The sequence below is a fragment of the Ailuropoda melanoleuca genome, chromosome 16, assembly GCF_002007445.2.
Source record: "Ailuropoda melanoleuca isolate Jingjing chromosome 16, ASM200744v2, whole genome shotgun sequence".
Classification (NCBI taxonomy): domain Eukaryota; kingdom Metazoa; phylum Chordata; class Mammalia; order Carnivora; family Ursidae; genus Ailuropoda; species Ailuropoda melanoleuca.
This window is the reverse complement of record NC_048233.1, coordinates 46,371,884-46,393,095: the sequence shown is the minus strand read 5'-3', so window position 1 is coordinate 46,393,095 and position 21,212 is coordinate 46,371,884. Positions and strand designations below refer to the sequence as shown.

Here is a 21,212-nt window from a genome sequence, read left to right as displayed (position 1 = left end):
CGGCCGGTGACACAGCACCCGAGGAAGAAAAGTCCACATCCTTGGGATTCCCAAATGCACGTTTCACAGCCCCACGGGTCATCTGCACGCTGGACCTGCATGGCTGCCATCTTCTACCTTAGAACTAGAACCAGGCCAGCTGAAATCCAGCCTTGCGCCTGGAGAGCAGTGGGTCACAAGGACCTTGTCAGGGCCAGGGACCACAACATGGCATGCCCATCGCTGAGAAATGATTCCCCTCAAAGCTAAGCTCTATTTTAGACTAGCTAGCTAGCACTCTGATTGGTCTCTTAAGGCACTTTAGCCAAGACGATTGAAACAAAAAACTGGAAAGCGTATAATGTCCAAAATTCTGGCACGCTGGCCACAAACTCCTTTTATTTCCCTATCCATCTTAGCCCGCTCTTGAATCTCTGCACTCTTCCGACCTCCTCGCCCCTTCTCCCTACCGTCCCAGTTTCTCTGCCCCTAGTTCTTCATCACCTTACATAATGCGTCCACCACTTCAACCGCTCCCTCCGTCTGCTGGCCCCTCCCTTATGGTTACAGTCTGTGCCCAATGTCATCCCAACTTCTTGTTCAAGCCTATCTTGGCTTAGGCTGCTATACATTGTAGAGAAAAAGTCTCACGTTGGTGGCAATGGCTTTAGCACAAATTCAGAGTAAATGATGGATAAAAACCTAGATTCATTTTAGGACAAGGACAAAAGGAAAAGATAGTTTTCACTGGCTTTATTTTCTTAGGGAAATAAATGGCAAGGAAAGATACTGTTGGTGGGGGTGGGGAGAAGAGGGAGACTGAGATTGGCTGGGGGAGGAGGCTGGGGAGAGGAAACTGGACAAAGTAAGAATAATGTTTTGGGGGCGCCTGGGTGGCGCAGTCGTTAGACGTCTGCCTTCGGCTCAGGGCGTGATCCCAGAGTCCTGGGATCGAGGCCCACATCGGCCTCCTCCGCTGTGAGCCTGCTTCTTCCTCTCCCACTCCCCCTGCCTGTGTTCCCTCTCTCGGTGGCTGTCTCTGTCAAATAAATAAATAAAATCTTTAAAAAAAAAATATTTTGCCATTTGATTCATTCCACTGAGAAAAAAGTTAAAGGGAATACGTCCTAATGAAAGTGATCATTTCTAGTTGGTACGAACATAAATATTTTATGGTAATTCTCTGCACTTTTTAACTTCGTTATAGTTAACATTCAGCAGCCCAAATTCATAGTTAATTCTGACGCGCACTCTCAGTGAGCTGCCATGACTCTAAGGGAACCCAACCTTCAAACACCTAGTTCAATGCTGCTACTGAAACGTGTCAGCGTATACTTTTCAGACTTAGTAAGGACAGGATTTTTAAACATAAACTACTCTTTAAAAACACTGAGGAAGGAAGAGTTCACAGCAGTCACAGTGGACTGGAGCGGGAACCAGCCGCGGAGAGCGGGGAAGAGGGGACGTGAGCCCTGGGGGGGTGTGCCCCCCCGAACTACAGCAACCCCTGAATTAGGCTCCCTTCCTCCAACTCTGCCTCCCTCCTGGCCATCCCTCTGAAAACAGTGGGAGAGAGCTTTCCAAAGCTTAAATATGAGCGCTCTCCACAGGCTCCCCGTGGCCCACAGGTGACCCTCACTCTCTTGCAGGTGATCCAGGACCTTCCCGTTGGGCTCCAGCAGCCTCATTCCCATCCCGTGCCTCCAAGTAATGGTGTTCTTCGTGATTCCCCAAACACCCCCATATCTCGGGGGGGAAACTGTCTGCCTTCCTGAAGGCCCAGTTCTAATGGCACCCCCTCCAACAAGGCTTTCCTTATTAATCCTCCCACACTCAGAACCACCCAGTCTTTTCCCCACTGTTCCACTGCAGAGACCCCTAGCTGCGAGACAATCTACTGGAAATCTAGCATTTCCCCGAATGCGGCCAAAAACAACAGAAAAGTTTAGTGGTCCTCAAGAACAGAGACTGCTTATTCCACTCTCTATGCCCAACATCTCATCTACTTGAGGGTCTAGAACATACTGGATTCTCAATGAAAAGTTTGCTGCACTCAATCATTTCTATGCTTTATAAAGTTCAAATCTTTGTGGAAATCTTAAACTTCCCCCCAAACAAATTTTGTTATAGGAGCTAAAATTAGGGGCGCCTGGGTTGCGCAGTCAGTTAAGCGTCTGCCTTCGGCTCAGGTCATGATCTCAGGGTTGTGGGATCGAGCCCCATGTCGGGCTCCCTGCTCTCTCTCTCTCTCAAATAAATAAAATATTTTTTAAAAAAAAGTTAAAATTAAAGGCCACACATCTTGGGGTGATCTGGCCCACAAACAAGCACTTTGAGAACCACTTCTGCAATCAGCCGAGGCATAAAGCTGACCTTTGGAACTTATTTTAACAGATTTTCAAGAGCTTGACTTTCGTAGCTAGGATGACTCCTCTTCAACTATGACATGAGAATGACCACTCTCCTCGTGAGTCTCCTGTCTTCAGAGGAACATGGCAGAGCACACTGCAGAGCTCACGCTGCCCTGAAAAGGCTGCAGGAACAGCAGAGAGGAAGTCACCTCCTTCTCCCTTTGCCAAAGGAGGGTGGTTTTCAAACCTTACTCAGTGGAACAGCCAAAGAGGCCATTACTAAGGATAAAAGAGCATGAACTTCAATTACTCATTTAGGGGTGTCTGGGTGGCGCAGTCTGTTAGGTGTTTGACTCTTGGTTTTAGCTCAGGTCCTGATCTCAGGGCTATGAGATCGAGCCCTGCGTCAGGCTCCCTGTTCAGCTCAGAGTCGGCCTCAGATTCTCTCCCCCTCTGCCCCTCTTGCTTGGGCTCTTTCTCTCTTTCAAATGAATAAATCTTAAAGAAAAAAAAAAAAAAAAAAGAACAGCATTTACTCATTTACATATTGAATGTTTTGGCTAAGATTTTAATCTGAAATATGAGTTTGTGGCTTAAAAAAGGCTGGAAAGCAACCAGCCTCAAGAATTCCAGCACACCCTTCCCCAGGAAGGAGGGAGGGTTAGAGGCACAGGGCTCACATGGAAGCCACACCCAGCAGCGGCACCAGGTGTGAGCAAACCACTTTTTCCAGCTCCGAGGGAGGACAGAGAGATGAAGCTTGGCTTCATTCTTCAAAGGAGGGCTACAGGCCTTTGTCCACCCCAGAGATAGAAATCCTTGACTTGTAAGCATATGGAAAAATGCCCAGCAGCAGGCTGAGGCCAGCAGACAAGCACAGGTCCTGAAGAGGCCAGTCGATAGCCACCTTCTCTCCAGGAGGCCTTGCTACATCTTCTCAGGCAGAGCACATCTCTGTGAAGTCTGGATACTTTCTGCCTCCCCCACCGCCCGCCCAGAAGCTATCCTCGCTGTCTGCTGGGATGGCTTCAACCTTCTCTAGAGACTTGATCTTGTTAGTGTGGGAGGCCAAGACCATGTGGCTATCAGCCTGACCCGACAACGATCTCAGCCAGGAGGCTCGTCCCTGCCTCCCACAAAAGTGCTGTTAAACTCCAGAGCTGAACGGGAGAACATGGAAAACTGGCGAGATCGACCTCTCCTACGAGACCACTTCCCGGGGATGGCTGGTCAGGAAGGTTAAGGAAGGCATCGCTAACGTCAAATGCCCACGAGAGGTGAAGGCAGCAACATCTCTGCAGGCAGGTGACAGCCTGTCTCATTCTCCCGGACCGTCCTAATGTCCTCTGAGTGGTGACAGCAGCTCTGTGGCTAGGACCTCATTGCCCTGAGTTACAGATGTTCACCGCAGGGTCAGTCACACAGGAAGCCCACACATGGACTAAGGGCTTGAAGTTAAAAATTCACCTTGCTTCTAAAACGTGGGCGCTGAGGAAAGGTTCGGTAGTAAAAGCTGCATGCCTAGCTCCAAGGGACTCGAGCGGCGACATGGGGTGCGCCGGTGTGAGGCCTTCTGCTTGAAAACCTCCTCCCACCTCCACTGGATGCAACCCGGCCCAAGAGAGCAGTGGTTTAGGATTCAGAGAGATCTGAGTTCAAATCCTGCCAGTGACGTGTGCCAGACTTGGGGGCTTTGGGCACATCAGTTCAACTCCTGGAGCCCTGGTTTCCTCCATGTTATTCCTCAACTTCTGAACAATGGAACTGACTTGGCAGTGAGTTCAATGGAGAGAACATCCAAGAAGCTCTCTGCAGCACACTAGCTCCTGTCTTTGCATTCCCATCACCAGGCGGCGCGTCCCTGGGATTCCCTGCATGTTTGCCCTTGGCTCTTTCCACGAACACTTATCCCACAGTGCCCTATATTTCCCATTCCCGTTTCCACGGCCGGCTCTGTGAATAGGGGGTTGACTGTGAAATGCCCACTGTGATGAACACCATGCCCGGAGCGCTCCATTGATATTAGCTGATGGGAAGAACAAAGGCCTCCCTTTTTCCAAGAATAATGTGGCAGGGAGGAAGGCAAGTAATGGTAAGAAGATGGAGGTGGTTCTTGGAGCTGATTGCTACCCTACTGCCCCTTTTCCGCCTCCTCCTTGGGTCTGCCCCAGAGGAGAGTGGGCCAGGGCTGACAGGAGGGGGAAAGTCACCTTTTCTTATTTTGTAAGAACAAACGCAAATACAACCAATGTGTTTGTGTGTACATGTATGCATAAAGTAACGGTTAACTGTTTCCACCGAGGAAGACTCTTCAAATTCCCAAATGAGAAGAAGAGCACTTCCCGCATCCCATGGGGGTCCCTTCTGGACAGGAGAGCTTTATTCATCATGTACCAGGGCTTCTGGTCCAGGGCTGTGTGCCCTGGTGAGTCGGTAGGAACCACACGGATGGTACAGAAATAGAGCAATTCATAACATCACAGATGGAAACACAGAATTGATGTCTGTAAACTTCTTTTGTACATCATTAATTCATTAGCGCAGAGAAACCAGAAACAGAGTCAGAACTTCAGCAAACGCTGGGCTAGTTACATCCACAGAGAGGACGGCACCTTTGGTTAAAAAGCAGCATCAATGAAGTTATCTTAGTCTTCCACTGCTCAGCCAGTGCAGCTAAAAGCCAGCCACCATCAGCCACACGTGCGAGCGAGCCAGCATGCTGCCCACTGCAGAGGGCCACCAAATGCTCCTTCCTGGTCACTAGTCCTGTTCCACAGCCAGCCTTGTTTGCAGGACTTTGGGAAGGATCCCAGTGTTCACCATTCGGTGCTGTGAAATCACACTCTGGTCTTTAGGTTTAGCCCCAAAACAAATTTAATTAAATTATGGGGAAAATCAGAACAGAATGACAGCAAAAAAAAGGCAGGTGGGAAAGGCAACAATATGTGCTACAAATTCATTTTTATTATAAAGTAAAGCACGTCTGTGCAAATGATAATCCCTCTGCATTTCTGAAATAGGGCACTATGGGGGAAAAAAAGTCACGTATGTTTTACTGTAAATTTTGGAAGGGGAGAAAAATAGGGTGAATTTGCATTTTAAAAACTGTCAATGCCTCCGTTTTTGCTGTGAAATATATTTTCAGAAATTGGAAAATGAGACACACGTAAAGAACAAAGTAAACTCACGTATAAATGGAATTGCAAACACGGATTTAATGAAGAGCTTTCCCATCTCTAAGATCTTTTTTTTTTTTAGGGTCTCACCTCAAATTTCTTTTTTGATCACAGAACCGTACACTTAAAAAACAATACTGAGCAATGTGGAAGAAATCTGGCAGAAAATACTCTCTGTGTTGAAAGAACACATGAAAAATTACGTGAAAAAACACATTTTTCGTAAGTATTCTTTAAAATACATAAAAAGTGTAAAATAACGTCTAAATATTCGTTTAAAGCAATTTCATGATAACTACTCTGGAAGTGATTCTTACTTTATTTTTTTACTATTTCTACACTAACTTTGTGTCTCTGGACTGTTTTCCCCTCTCCTAGCCCAGGGCTGTTTGGTGGACATTTGAAGGTTAAAAAAATTCACGTTTCTGTGCTGAAAAGTTATCGAGACCAGCTCTCTGCTGCATTTGCATGGTTATTAGGGACACACAAACACACGCGCGCACACACACACACACACTCTCTGAGCTTAATGTGAGGCTAGTACAGAAAGAGAGATTAGACACAAAGAAATGTAAACAGCTCTCACATGCGAGGAAACTAGGTTACGAGAATCCCAGCAGCAGGCATTCACCAGTCACCATGGAAAACAGGAAGTGAGATGCGTAGCAACCACAAGCCAAAAAGCAGGAAAGCGCATACCTTTAGCTTGGAATGAAAATCACGAGATTTCCTTCTGGCAAGAACCTGAATGTGACTAGACACCTGCAGGGTAGGGGAAGGGAGGAAAACAAAGGAAAAGCCTGTAACCATGGAGATGAAAAGCCCCCTACAACTGGGCAAGCCAGACGTACCTTAATGGCGGCTTGAATTTCTCGAACTTTCTTTCTTGCTAAGACCTGTATATGACTAGACACCTACATTGTTCGGGTTTATGAGGGGAAACAAAACAAAACAAAACAAAACAAAAAAAAAGGAAATCAAATATAAAATCGCTGCTCCTTGGGAGGGTTTTGGGGTGGGGGGTGGGGGGAGGTTATTTGCATCTCAACAAAGCTCTGCAGTTAGGAATACACAGTCCCAGCCAGACACCAAGCCCCCAGCGCTGCTCTAAGCTTTTCAGACTGGGTCATCACTGCAGTGACTCGATTTTGGGATGAAAGTTAGGCGGCTCTTAGTTTTCTCACCAGGGAGAAATCACCGGCACGGGATGAGAGGGGGAGAGCGGGGTTGTTTTCTCTATGAAATTTAAAAGGTGGGGCTAGAGGTAAATGAAAATATTTATAGCTTCTCAGCATCAGGAGGGAAAATCCCTTCTTCTCAATTTAGAAGAGACGATCCATAAATTAGCACATTCTGCACAATCAAAAAGCTGAAGCTGTCGGTTATATTCTGATCTCATTAAGAGCTCTGGATTCTGTAGCAAATGTTAAAATAATACTGACATGTAAATTAGATCTCAAAGAGAAATGGAAAGACCCAGTTAGCAGAGCAATTTTTTTTTGCCCTTATAAATATCTTTAATCCTTCCACTCTTTTGGATATTGACTGGGCGCCAAGTGGATTTGCATATTATTACAAAGCGAAAAGTGTGAATACAGCCAGCCAGCCATCCTGTTAGAAATCTGGGTTGAAAACCACACGATTTGCTGAACAACAAATTCACACTGGAGAGGTATCACCAACGGCTGCCTAAAACCATCCCCAGGATGCCGGGGAGTGGAAAGCCAGCCAAGCCCAGCTTCTGAAACACAATGATTCCACTGGGTAAACAAATTTGCATCTCTTTCAGCGGGACTTGGTGAAATTTAGAAGAGTCCCCCACTGAAGGGGTTTGGGCACATGACCAGAGCTCCGAGACCAGCAGACAGCTCAGGTCCGGTGCTTTTCAGCATGTTGGGAATTAGATCTGTCTGTTTCAGAAATTTAGAACCTTTCATTTAAAAGTTCAGCAACTCAGACTGAGAGGCAGTTACTTCATTTTCAAATACTCTGCTGACTATAAAAACAGGATTTAGGGTCATAAAAGAGCCTTTTATCTTTGAGTTTCAATGATTAATTTTTTTTTTCCAATTTGCTTTTTCTTTTTTTCCTTTTTTAAAGTACGGAGAAGCAGGAATGCCCCCCTCCTCTTCACCCCTCCATCCGGCTCCTGCTTTGACTTGTCCTCACCCAGAGTTTTGCTCTTGCGTGATTCTCTGACTTGCTCAGGGCCAGTGTCCACTGTTGGGGCGGGGAGGGGGGGGGCATCCACTGAACAGACAATGCCCTGCCTCTGCACACTGGCAGGAGGCCACGGCCCTCTGTGCTGACTCAGCAGCCAGGCTCCCGGCGGGGGCACATGTAAGCATTCCTGGGGAAAAGCTCTCCCCGCCATAAACACTCATGAAAACAACTCATCACGGAGCAGGGGAAGCTGCTGCTCAGTTAACGAGACCACAGTTGTGCTTGCTTTTTGGTTTGATGCTGGTTTTTTAAAAATCCATGCCAGACAGATGCCGCAGAGTTCAATGTTAAAAAATAATTTCGTTCTGTTAGCAACTCACCGACGAGTTTGGTTTGATATTCCCCCCTGCCTTTTTCCTTTCTCTGTTTTCCGTTAAGCATGAATTTCTCGTCCGTTCCAGTTTTGAACTGGGTCAGGGGTTTGGACTGCTTTACATCAGAAGGGCCAAGGAGAGCCAGGGCCCGGACAAAGGGCAGAGCAAAATTCCTCACACTGCTCTGCACAAAGGCGTTTAGGCTGTAACTTCATTTCCGTCACGGCAGCTACGGACCAAAAGCCTAGCTTCAGGGGCAGCCGTTCCCTGGACGCACACCACTCAGTATTAGGTTCAGGCCAAGATTCACGGCTGCTGGTGTTACTGTTTCATCGACATGATGACTCATGGGCAACGGTTCCAGGATTTTACAATGCGAAAAATCTTCAAGTTTCACGACTTCCAAGTGTATTCGCACCTGCAGCTTTTGCAGTGTTTACAGATGCGCAGTTTGGGAAAGAACTAGAGGTATTAAAAGCCACGCTCCAGGACCAGTGCCTACACTGTCCTGCACAGTGACACTTTCCCAGATATGCATAAGAAGCACTATGGAGACCACACAGTGAGGGGTCACTGAAATGATGAACAGTGAAAACTGAGCCAATTGAAAACACCTACAACACTGACGTCCTTACAGGGAACTCAAATTGGGGGCTCCTAGGAGCCAAAGCACAGACAGCCACTGCAGCCAAAATGCCTCGTTGGGGCCATTCGCTGACATGCACAGTGTCCAGGCCGGTGAGTTTACCTGTTTTCTGGTCCTCGTCTTGCCTGTCCTGAGTTTGATGTATCTGGCTATCAATTCATTCCTACCTGAAAGAAAGAAGAATTTACAATAAGATGGGTTACCTTAAAAAACAAACAAACAAAAACCCAAAAAACAGCCTTGGAAAGCTAAGAAAAGAATTTAGAATCAAGACTTTTGAAGCTGGAGCTGTACACTTATTAACGCTAGAAGAATAAAACAGTACGATTGCTTGCAAAAACATTTACTAGGGGAAATTGGGCATGAAAGGCATTTAATGACGAACTATGATTAGCAACTGAGGATAGAGATGTGCCTTTTTATTTCTTTACGTGCTCGTCCCTAAAGGGGTGGTCAACCTATATGAGCAACAGACGGAAGGATGTGGGTGGAGCCCACAAACCTGTTTCTGTTCCCGTCTAAGTTCTCATGCCTGCTCCTCCTCACCCAGGCTTCTAGTTAGCTCCCATTAGAGTCAGTATGGCCACTGGAGAATGAAACGCTCCCACCACACGGAGGAGACAACAGTACGAAAGCAGACAGTCCCTACAGGTAGTCGCTGTGCTAGTAACTAACCATACGTAAGATCTTGTTCATGAAAAAGAACAACAACAACAAATGACTTAACCTCTTCAAAGCTTTATAACCTGCAGGGGAAAGAAAATGCCTAAAAGTACACACCAAAACCTCCCATGCCCCTATCCCACTAGGAGGCTGAGAGGTCTCAAACAGATCATCTGACTTCGAACAACTATACAATGTATGGGAGACGTCCCCGGAGCTGAGTGGGGATAGGTATTACTAAAAATACATGAATAAAAACCCACTCGTGCAGTTAACTACGGCCCTTAACGGCAGGGCTTGCGGTCGGGTTGGTCTGTGCTGTCTTACCTCCCAGACAAGGCTGCATACCCGAGGAGGGCAAGAGCTTTGTCTTCCGCCCTGAAGCCTCCCTAGCACCCAGCACACTGCTGGGCACCCAGAAGGAACAAGTGAGGAAATCACACGGCATTTGGTGAAAGAGAGGGACCACACCCCCCAGACCTCCCCTGGCGGAGTAAAGAACTGGCCGCAGAAATGATGACCAACCTAAGTGTGTAAATCTAGTCAGAGGATTCTGAAGACGCCCTCAGCACTGCCTAGACAGACGGCTCCTGTCATCATGGCTCTGTCTGCTGCCTCTGCCTGTGTTAAGACCACATGGGACAGGGTCACCACTAGAAGGCAGAGGAATCATGGAATCCTGGGGCTGGCAAGTTCCTCTGGGTCATCTGCTCCCACTGCTAGAAGCCTCAATACTTAGAAGCCTAACCAAGCACTTCTAGAATTATGGAAGCAGTCCATTTTACCTTAAAGCATATTTAAGGGGGGAGGGGGGAAGACTCTTCTTATTTGGGGCTTCTTATAACTCTCATCCCCAGATTCTCCTTGTTCCTCTGACAAGAAGGAGGCTATGCACATGACTGACTTTCAGCTATTAATGACAGCTGGAGTTGTACCCAAGCCAAACCGCCTCTGTTCCTCTGTTACCTGTGACAGCTTTGGAACACGACTATATCCATCCAGGGACCATCCTTTGTCTAGTTTCCTTTCATTGCCTAGAGCCCGGAACTATAGTGGTGCTCCTCCTATGACAAGTTCACAGCAGAAGTCTTATCACCTCCCTCATCCTAAACACTCTACCTCTGTTAATGCAGCCTAATGCTGCATTTGATTTTGGGGAACCACAATAAACTGTGAAATGTATGTCATTTGAACTCCTAGAGGTTTTTTTCATATAGACCACGCATCAGATATATCCCTATTTCTGTGCCAGTCTTTTCATGCATAATTGGTATTTTTCTGATCCAAATACAGAAACTTACATTTTTATTTCCATTGCATTTCATCCCGTTAGATTAAGCCTATCATTGAAGCCCGCCAGGATCCTGTCTGAACTTACCCTTTCACCACAGGAAAAGGACCTCTAAATTCAGGTTTAAGAACTGCTTCTCTAAGCATTCTCTCTCAAACTTTTGACAGCTACCAATATCCCCTCCAGTGTCATTGGGGTCTACTTCTCCATCGCTCAGATGGCTGTACGGATTTTGCAATTTGTCTCAAAGGCGTGCGGACAGCAGAGCCCGGCCAGGAGTGCCTAATTACCAGAAGCCAGACCTAAATGACAATGTCTGCAGACAAGCCAAGCGTCCTCCAGCTCAGGGCCTCCCTGTGTGTCCTGTTCAGGGCTGTCTGAGAGGCCAGCACGAAATAAATCCGGGCTTCTGTATTACACGCAGTTTCATCCGAACCTTGGCCTGATGGCAAAAACATCCCCGACTCCCTACTCTTTTTCTAGGAAAGGAGACGAGGTTGTGTGATGTACGGAACACAGAACCTCGATGGATCTCTTACGGCACTTTGAAATCAAGCCCCAGCACAGCCACACCTGACTGTACACACCCCGGGTCCGTGCAAATGACACACACCCCTCGGAGTTAAACAATGGCAATGCAAACTCTGATTAAAGCCCGGCTAAAAATGATTACGTCTACCAGGGGCCCTCCCCGAGCGGCTGACTCTTGCCGAGCACTGTGTCACAGCTACCATTTCACGGAAACTTGTTGTGACTCTAGTTCCCCGTTCTTAACCTAAGTAAGATCACCTTTCCAAGCCCTGTGTTCTTTCTTCCCTACCATGACTGAAGCCATGAAGGGTACTTAACTTGAGGTTTCTGTGTTTCTTGCCTGCATAAGGAATATCACTGATTCCAACTTTAAATTCAAATTCAACTGACTCTCATCTACCTGACCGCGCAGAGTTTGTTAATCACTTTTATTTCATGTGAATTTTCTAATCACCGTGAGGGCAGCTCTGTACACAGAAACGCTATTTGGGCTCACCTGGTTTTTAAAAATGTGTTTGTGTATGTAGTCATGTATGTGTTTATTTGAGGAAAAAAGAGTGAGCGTGCGAGAGACAGAAATGCATTTGAGCCAGGGGAGGAGCAGAGAAGCAGACTCCCCACTGAGCAGGGAGCCTGATGTGGGATTCGATCCCAGGACTCTGGGATCATGCCCTGAGCTGAAGGCAGACGCTTAACCGATTCAGCCACCCAGGCATCTTTATTCATTTATTTAAAAAACAAATTTAAACACTATAATTCATCCTCAACTTACATATCCTGTAATTTTTAAAATCACTTTCTTGTTTGGGGTTTTTTTCTTTTTTCTTTTTTTTTTAAGATTTATTTGTGTTTTTGAGAGAGAGAGCGTGTGCATGAGCAGTGGAGGACCAGAGGGAGAGAAAAGAGTCTCAAGCAGACTCCACGCTGAGTGCAGAGCCAGATTCGGGGCTCAATCTCACCGCCCTGAGAGATCATGACCTGAGCTGAAACCACGAGTCAGGCGTTTAACCAACGCAGCCACCCAGGCACCTCTATAATTGCTTTCAAAGGGCCATTCATAGAATGTTTGGTCCATTTTACAAAGCAATTAAACTACATTAAACATTTAGAATTCCATATTTAATTTAGAATATATTTAATTCTTTTAATTATTAGAATTATTTGACCTAACTTCTAAAACCTTTCCTTAAACAACTCTTAGAAACCTAATAAATTATCTTAAACACTCTAACACTGCTTATGAATCTAGTAAGGCTTCAACCCTCCCAAAAATCAAGTCTAAATCAATTACTTCATTGCACATTTTAATTTGGGAAAACAGGCTAAACACTTGCATGGGCCAAATTATTTTAAATAACCACTTAAAAACATCAAATATGTGTAGATCCTCTAAGTCAAATATTAACACTATGACTTTGAGTCCATTAAAATTTTCCATTTTCAATTCTAAATCTTCTCAGAATTAAAATACGCCTACCCATTATGGAAACAAGTATGACATTCCAAATGATTTAAGAATATCTTTTTGGTACCTGGGGTTGTATATATTTGGGGGAAATCAACTAGGTTCTTTTACTTTCTTTCTTTCTTTCTTTTTTTTTTTTTAAGATTTTATTTATTTATTTGACAGAGAGAGAGACAGCCAGCAAGAGAGGGAACACAAGCAGGGGGAGTGGGAGAGGAAGAAGCCGGCTCCCAGCAGGGCAGGAAGCCCGATGCGGGGCTCAATCCCAGGACCCCGGGATCAGGCCCTGAGCCGAGGGCAGACGCTTAATGACTAGCCACCCAGGTGCCCCTCAACTAGGTTCTGAATGGATTTTTGTCCGTGACCTTGAGAGAACATCCTGAGTTGGATTTCTATGTATTTCTACAGCATGGCTCTCCAAATGAGGTGAATCCATATAGTCCAGAGCCCTGGATATGAACTGTGGTCCTAAAGTGCAGAAGTCCTTTACCAAGGGCTGGGAGCTTAGGGCACCAACGATCACTGGTGTAACTGGCAGCTGGCCTTGGCTCCGCACAGCCTTGTTCTACAGCCATGACCAGAGTGCTGAGTATTAGAAATGTTAACCCTGATTCCTCTCACTCTCTCGTCTAAAACACACACACACACACACACACACACACACACACACACACACACAGGGGCGCCTGGATGGCTCTGTTGATTACACCTCCGACTCTTGGTTTTACGTCAGGTCGTGATCTCAGGGTCATGAGATCAAGCCCTGCATCAGGCTCTGTGCTCAATAAGGCATCGGCTTGAGATTCTCTTTCCCTCTTCCTCTGCCCCTCCCCTGCTCATGCTCTCGCTCTCTAAAATAAATAAATTTTAAAAATCTTTAAAAAATAAAACACACACACACACACATACACACACACACACAGTGGTGCTTGATCCAGTAATTACAAACATGACTTTCAACAAAGGTAACTGTGAAGTTATTCATGACATTCCTAAACTCATCCTACTGTCAAGAGGGGACCATCCCCTATGTGCCTTACACGATGCCTGCCTGGTGCATCAGGGATATGAAGAGAAGACAGCCTGCCTGCCCACAGGGAGGTCAGTGCCCAACACAAGAGCTACAAGAGCAAACCAGCTCTCCAGGCCCCACTCCGACTACTGCCACGAAAGAGGGTCTGATGACATGCACGTGTCACCGGCCACAAGTAATCGAGAAAGTCTAGAAAGCCTTCTTCCCCAAAGTACTGGAACATAATCTAGGCCTTGAAGGACTGAGGGCATTTTCTCCAACATTTTATTACAAAAAATTTCAGACATACCGAAGTTTCTTTACAGAAAGAATTCCACAGTGCACACCACATACCCGGTTCCTAGATCTTACCATTCACTTTGTCTATACCCGTTTTGACACGTCCTTCCATTCCTCTACCCGTCCGGCAAGCTGTCTTATTTTAGTGTTGCTGTTGCATTCCGTGTTGCTGTGGTGGTCACAGGCACGAGGACACCCTTCCTAAGACTTCAGTATGCATATCACTAACTCAAGCGATCAGACGGACTTTGACAGGAAGAATAGAGGGGCGGGGGTGGAAGGCCATTCTAGGTGGAAAAGCAGCATTTCCTTACACATATAAGCAGGAATCTGGCACCTGCTGACCCGTAGGCTCCCGTGACCACTGCACACTTCCTTTCTGAGCCCACGAGTGTCCAGATTCTACGCTCGGCAACCTCTCCTTGGTACTTCTATACCCAGACTTGGAATAGCTTATAGAGCTGAGTGGCAATGCCATACTCCACCACTAGGTGTCACTACACTACAGCTTCTCTGTGGCAGAAAAAGTCCTTTAGAAACACACACCCTCCCTGTTGCTGCTTTCCAGTCTGAGGCTCTGCAGCCCCAAAGACAGACAGAGCCTGACTTGCCACTTTTATACTGGGCTCCTTCTCCAGGCACAGCAATCCAGGTTTTATTTCATCGTTCCTTTCTCTTAAAGAACATAACACCGTTGAAAGTGAGCCATCAGGGCTTCTCCTGCATCCCGGACGGCCATGAAATCTCCCGCTGAAGGGGCGAGGGAGAGTGAGACACCAAGGGAAAGGCGTGGAGTTTGCACTGGGCTTGCCTTGCCTGCACGGAAGACTGGTTAACGTTGTTGCGGCCTGGGTGTGTGACGGGATGTGGCCTCAAGGTCATGTTTGAGGCACAGCAAATGCAGGGTCTGTGGCTAGAAATTGTAGCCCAGAGACACTGGGCTTTCGCAGTGCAAGAGCCACTTTGTAATTGAATGGAGGCAGGGAGCCACAAAGAAAGAAGTAACAAATGGGACCTCCTCTTCCTGGCTGCAGCCCAGTGCAGAGGCAAACTCATGCCAGAGCAGGGCTGAGCAACCCAGGAGCAGGGAAGGGGCTCTGGCGGATGCACGCGGCCCTCCCTTGGCTGCAAAGTAATACCTGAGGATTCCGCTCATCTTTTAACCATGTAAAGAATGAGAATCAGAAAGAAAACTCAAACTTCCCTTGGTTGCTGGAACAAAGCTGCATCAAATAGACACTGATGCTCTGGGTTGTAACCTTACGGTCTTCCACACACCCTCACGAGCCTTAAGTCAGCTCAATGGCCCTACTAGACTACCAGAAGCTTCCCTGGTAACACCTTGAGCTTTCTGAGCTTCGGACCTGCCCGCACAACTGCTTTCATGTCCCATACGGCTCCAGCCCATTTCTGCACGTCTGGATTCTGCCCACCTTTCAAATGCCTTGTCCTTCAGGAGCCTTCAGGACGGAAGAGGCCTCGCCTTTCCCTAAACACCCACAGCCTCTGACTTGGGCTGCTTTGCTGCTGGCTTATAGCCTTTCTGCCTTATCATTTCGGTGCAGGTCCCGGCCTCAGCCAGATGCTGGAGTTGCTGAGACTAAGAACCACTGACATTCATGTTTTCTGGTTCTCTCTCCCAGGCAGCTCAATATTTGTGGAGTGAGTCACTGGCAGGGGCAGAAGAAGGACTCCTACTTCCCTATAATCCAGTTTGACACCGAATCATCGACATGAAGTGAAAACAGAAAAGGAAAAGATGACCCAGCGAGAAGAAGCAAAGATGATGGTTAAGATTTTATTTATTTATTTGACAGAGATAGAGACAGCCAGCGAGAGAGGGAACACAAGCAGGGGGAGTGGGAGAGGAAGAAGCAGGCTCACAGCAGAGGAGCCTGATATGGGGCTCGATCCCATAACGCCGGGATCACGCCCTGAGCCAAAGGCAGACGCTTAACCGCTGTGCCACCCAGGCGCCCCTAAAGGAAAAAACATCTTAGGCTATGAGAGCCAACACCGAAAAGCACAGGCATAGGGGACGAAGTGTGAGCCAAGTGTCCTCAGCTAGAGAGGGGTCTATAGGTGCAGATGTTTAATGACCCTTTCCGCCTGCATATATAGGGAGTTTATATCTCCGGATCCCCCCAGAGGAGGCAGTAAAGAGTATTAACTAACCTGGGAAGAGCTAATAATTCACCTTTTTTTTCACCCTGCTCGACTGTACCAGCAACAATGCAGTGGCGGCGGGGNCAAAAGGGGGGGGGGGGGGGGGGGGGGGGGGTGTCTGCCAAAGCTGGCCAGTCACCCTCTAGTTAGACAAGGGACAACAACTACAAGACCACACGCAACATGCCAGAATCAGGAGGGCATAAGGATGCCATCTCGCCTTCAAGGAACCTACACTTGTAAGAACAGGGTCAAGTCACCCTGTCCTTCCCCATGCCTGCGTCACAGCCACCACGTCCCATTTATCTGACTGCTCACATGATAAATGCCCGGCTCTCCCACTTCCAGAGAGGAAGTGCCACAGAGCATCGACCACACACCGGGTTTTGCTCATCGCTGTGCACCCCCCGGGGTCAAGAACACAGCAGGGCCTCAGGAAGTACACACTGATGGAATGGATGACTGAATGACAGGGATGGAGACCAGAGTGGGAGGGGGCACAAAGCTTAGACTGGGGATAACGAGGATTCACTCCCTACCCCCTGCCAAAAAAAACCAAACATCTGAACCAACCCCAGAGCACTGGCAATGAGGAAGTCTGGACAACAGTGTCTGTTAATCCCCAATATAAATCATTGACCAAAAATCAGCACCATGTGGAATATCACCAGAAAGGGCCAGACAGCCTGTTCTGGGTTATCAGGGGCTGGTACTGTGTGTTCCCGATCTAAAGGCTTACAAAATGGACTGATGGCCTTCAGCAGGTGAAAGCTGGCAGGTCCCTAAACGAGCCTGCAGACGTCTGCATTCACCCAGGGGCTTATAAGGAGCAGCTTCAGAAGAAAGAATACACAGAGGAAGGCTGTGTTAACCTCTGGCTCGTCGAACTTATTCCTCGCATCCCTTCAAAATGCCTGGCAATAACTCAAATTCTGCTCCTCTGAGTTCCTATCAGTCAACGGCAGCTGATAACACGATCGAGTGATGGCCCCATAAAACACCGTGCACTCCTTCATCTCGGCGGGACAGCTTACCAACTGTGCGTTTGCCCTAGACTGAAATACAAGGGTCAAAAGCAGACAAGCAAGTAAAGCTGTCCAATGCTTCATATGAAATACAATCCTTCTACACTGGAGATAAATTCTTTTTGTCATCATTATTTCTAGAAGGAAAATAAATATGAATGAAGTAAGTTTTTCTAATGGCTCATTCTCTAGGAAGCAGTAAGAGATGCTGGAGAATCACCTTTTTAATTCTCTAATGCATAATTTCACTAGCCTTACTCCTTTCTGCCTCTGGTTGCTGTTCTTTCTAGTCCATCCCAGACACAGCTACCTACAAAGCATAGCTCTGGCTTGGCCACTCTACTGCCCCAAGACCTTCAACGGTCCACTGCCTGCAGGCTAAAGGTCAAACTGCTTTAGTATAGTATTCAATGCTGTCCCACCACCTGGCCCTCACGTTTTGTTTTCATGACACGCCACGTCCCCACCACCTGAATCTACTTACCACCAACCAAATGCACGTGGGGCTCTCAGTTCTCCGAACTATCCTGCCATTCTAAGGTTTTGCTCATAGTTGCAATACCTCTTATGACGATCAAACTCCTTCCAGACCCAGGTCAAAGGGTATCTCCTCCATGAGCCACCCCCCCCTTAAACATGCACTAGACAGGGAACGTGAGAGTTACAAACGAATCGCTTAGGACGGCGTGGCCCTGATGGGAAAGGAGCAGGGATTCACCCTTCTGCCCTGGGCCCACAGCGCCTCATGCCTGCATGTGTCTGGGCCCTGCCTGCATGGTGGCTTTAGTAAGACTTCCCCGCGTAACAGACATAAGCTCCTCAAAGGTCGGGCGTCTGTCATCAGTATCTTTGTATCTCACACACTCAAGGTGTGTACGGGATTTAATGGAACCTCTGCATCTTGCTCCCTGAACTACCTAAATAGAACCCCTACCTGCAGGCTCTCAGGCAAGCTTCCGCTCACCTTTCGGGCATTTGCGTTTTCTTTCACACCCACATCTGATTATGTTGCTCGCCTGCACCATTCGGTTCCTGGTCACTGTAAGAAAAACACACCCTCCTTCGCCCAGTGCCTGGGCCCAAGAGCCCATTCCTGTAGAGGGTCCCTCTATTCTAGTGCAAGGAGCTTCACAGAGTTCCCCAAGTCCCGGTCACGCTTTTCCATACCTCCGTGCCTCTGTACAGACCGTATGTCCTCAAATGTCCTTTCTCTTCTCCTTTGCCTAGACTCCTCCTCATCCCTCCAAGCCCCAACTCCAATATTTCCTCCCTGAGTCTTCTGGGAGCCAAGCAAGCGGAGTTAGTCGTTTTCCCCTTCGTACCCTGCTGCTCTGTACCACCATGACTCCTCTGGGGGACCAGGCACGCCCACTGAGACCTGTGACTGCTCCGTGAAACAATCTACCCGCTTCTCTCTGACTGTAGATGGGGCATCTGTTACGTAGGAACTCAATAAACGCTTTCAATGAAAGAACAGATGAGTGAGCTCTCCTAGACGCAGAAAAAATGATGTAGGAAAAGGTCATAGACAGTGGTCAGCACCGACAGCACCACCCAAAACCTGTAAGCCCTTTTACAGTTAACGACTACTCAGGATCAGGCAGCACAATCTTCCAGACCTTCGTTCTGCGCTCTTAACTTGGCACCAGTCAGACCAGCCCATGTGCCTTTCCTCCTCACCCTGTTCTACCCGCACCGACCTCCACATGCCACAGTCATATGGACCTGGTCCAAAAAAAAGTGAATCTCAACATCAATTCGGGAGAGCCTTGTTAATGAAAAACTCTGCTAAGAACACTCTGTTTATTTATTAATTATTTGGCCTTTAAAGTAGTGTGAAATCCACACAGTCGAAGTGCCAAAACCTGTTGGTCCTTGCTGGCGGATCTTTAACGGTGGCGATACTGCAGGTTTGTTTCGGTTTTGATTCAGAAGTAGGACAGCCTGTATCTTCAACTTTCTGGGGAAGGTGGACTTGTCCTTATGAGCTGTGTGAATCTGGGCAACTTGCTTAACATCTCTGGACCTTGAGCTCCTCACCTGTGAAATGCGGATAAAGAGCCTACCCCGGAGGACTGTGGTATGCATTAGCAATAACACATGAAGCTTCCGGCACCTCGAAAGGATTTAAAATGGTCCTGGAGCTATTATGTAATGTCACTGCACTTGGTGTATACGCTCTCATTGCTTGAACTGATATATATAAGGTTTCTGTCCAGAACACCATATCACATGGCATCTTACATGAACCTATAATGCTTCTACTTTCAGCATTATTGAAACCAAACAGATTTTCCATGCTGCACTGAAAAATGTTCTCAAAATCTTTGCAGCACCCTCAACTTTCAACATGATATGGCCACAGAAATTGTTTCCAAGTAAAAGGAGGCCTTTACCGTGATATCTTAACATTAAAAGGGCATCATGCAAGCTACTTACTTGCTACAATAACCTTCTAATTTAGAATAGATTCTTCACTGAATAAGATAGCAGGAATTAGGTTTTTGCCAACGGCTAAGTGTGGCCAAAATTCTTGTAATTTGTGGCAGATTGTAAAATTATCTTTATGAATAGGCTGGCGGCACTGCATTAAATAGCATGTCCCCCACTGGATTTCCAGAATTTAGTTCTTACTATAAAAACAACTCTCGCTAGAAGAAGAAAGCCAGAACTTCCGTACTCCCACAGCAGCTGCTGGACAAAGGTGAGTTATACCCATGTGTTCAGTCAACACAACGCTCACATGGGATAAACCACTGCTGGGGAAACACGCTAAAAAAACCCAGAGGAATCTAAATGCTCGGGCACTGGGCAATTCTTTTAAAAATCATATGGAAACCATGATCATAAAGGACATTTCTTAAAGCGCACTCCAACAAGAGATTGAATTTGAGGGTTGAGTGCAATGAAAACCCCACTGTGTGGCAGGTGGAGACACAGTGAGATGGGAGGGAGGCAGAAAACGGCGGTGCTGAAGACCCCCCCCCGCCCCGGCATCAGCGCCAGGGAAAGCCCTATGCTTGTGCCTGCAGACGCCTCACTGTCACACCCCCTACTCCCAGTTTATGAATGTTGCCTGGGGCTCCAGCCGTGAAGAAACCTACCCAAGTACCAAACAGGTATGTGGCGGAGTTGGGATTTCAACCCAGCTTTGACTTCCAAGCTCATCAGGCCTTAACTTCAGACCAACTGCTCCGAGGACAGCCTCGAAACTCTAGTAAGTTAATTTCTCGCAAGGTCATTACCAAGTGCTTTGTGAGAACAAAATCTTCCGTGAAGGGGGCACAACCCAACCATGGAGTGGACTGAACCGTATATAGACTTTAAGTTCTCCATTCACCACCTACAACACAGGATCAAACTGAACTCCAATTTCTGCATTCGAGGCCTTGAGAAGCTGGCCCCGATGTGCTCCCCTCCCCTGTTCAACACCATCCGCTGAATATTTTCTATATATAAAAGGCATTGCAAATGAAGCACTATAGGAGACACACGCTGGAATAATACCTGTTATCTGCCCTCGAGGTGCTTAGAGTATAAGGGGGAAACTGAGGCCAGAAGCCACACGACAGTAATAAAAGCAGGGTATTATGAGGATGAGAGAAACAACTAAAGAATAGTCTGAGAAAAAATAAATAAATAAAAATCCAGAGATGTTTCCTCCCGTGGTTGCCACGCTCTCTGTCATTCACCCAACTGCTCTGGCCACATCTGACTGGTCCCCAAACCACGAGCAGCCAAAGGCAACAACATACAGGCCAGTCATTGAGGGGAGAACAGTGGCCTGTGCACTGGGCTGCTGGAGACTGTGACTGAGCAAACCAGATTCCCTCTCTCAGCTGAGTTTTAGATTCAGGAGAGCCAACTCCTTTTTATTCTCCTTTAAAAATTTCACATTACCCAGGTGATATATATGCAATATATTCTCCCTGTAAAAAATGAAAATGTTATACACACAAACCCACTTTTGGGGGCAGGGGGTGTTCCTTTTTCCCTCGTCACTCTCCACACACACCGTCCTATTATGTTGGCTTCTACTCCCTCCGTGTGAACAACCCGCCACTCCCCAT

The 21,212-nt window shown here is 47.2% G+C and overlaps 1 protein-coding gene across 14 annotated transcripts in view; it reads right to left on the bottom strand.

Annotated features, from left to right (window-relative positions):
• Window positions 1-21,212, bottom strand: part of TEAD1 (TEA domain transcription factor 1) — a 258,762-nt gene that overhangs the window by 66,800 nt on the left and 170,750 nt on the right. For 6 of the 14 annotated variants that reach the window (XM_034645744.1, XM_034645739.1, XM_034645746.1 and 3 more), the window contains 3 exons: window positions 8,792-8,856; window positions 6,358-6,420; window positions 6,206-6,268 (listed from right to left, as the gene is read on the bottom strand). In XM_034645744.1, coding sequence (XP_034501635.1) covers window positions 6,206-6,268; window positions 6,358-6,420; window positions 8,792-8,856 — 191 coding nt within the window. The remainder of the gene's footprint in view (window positions 1-6,205; window positions 6,269-6,357; window positions 6,421-8,791; window positions 8,857-21,212) is intronic. The other 8 variants (XM_034645745.1, XM_034645742.1, XM_034645741.1 and 5 more) reach the window with 3 other exon arrangements.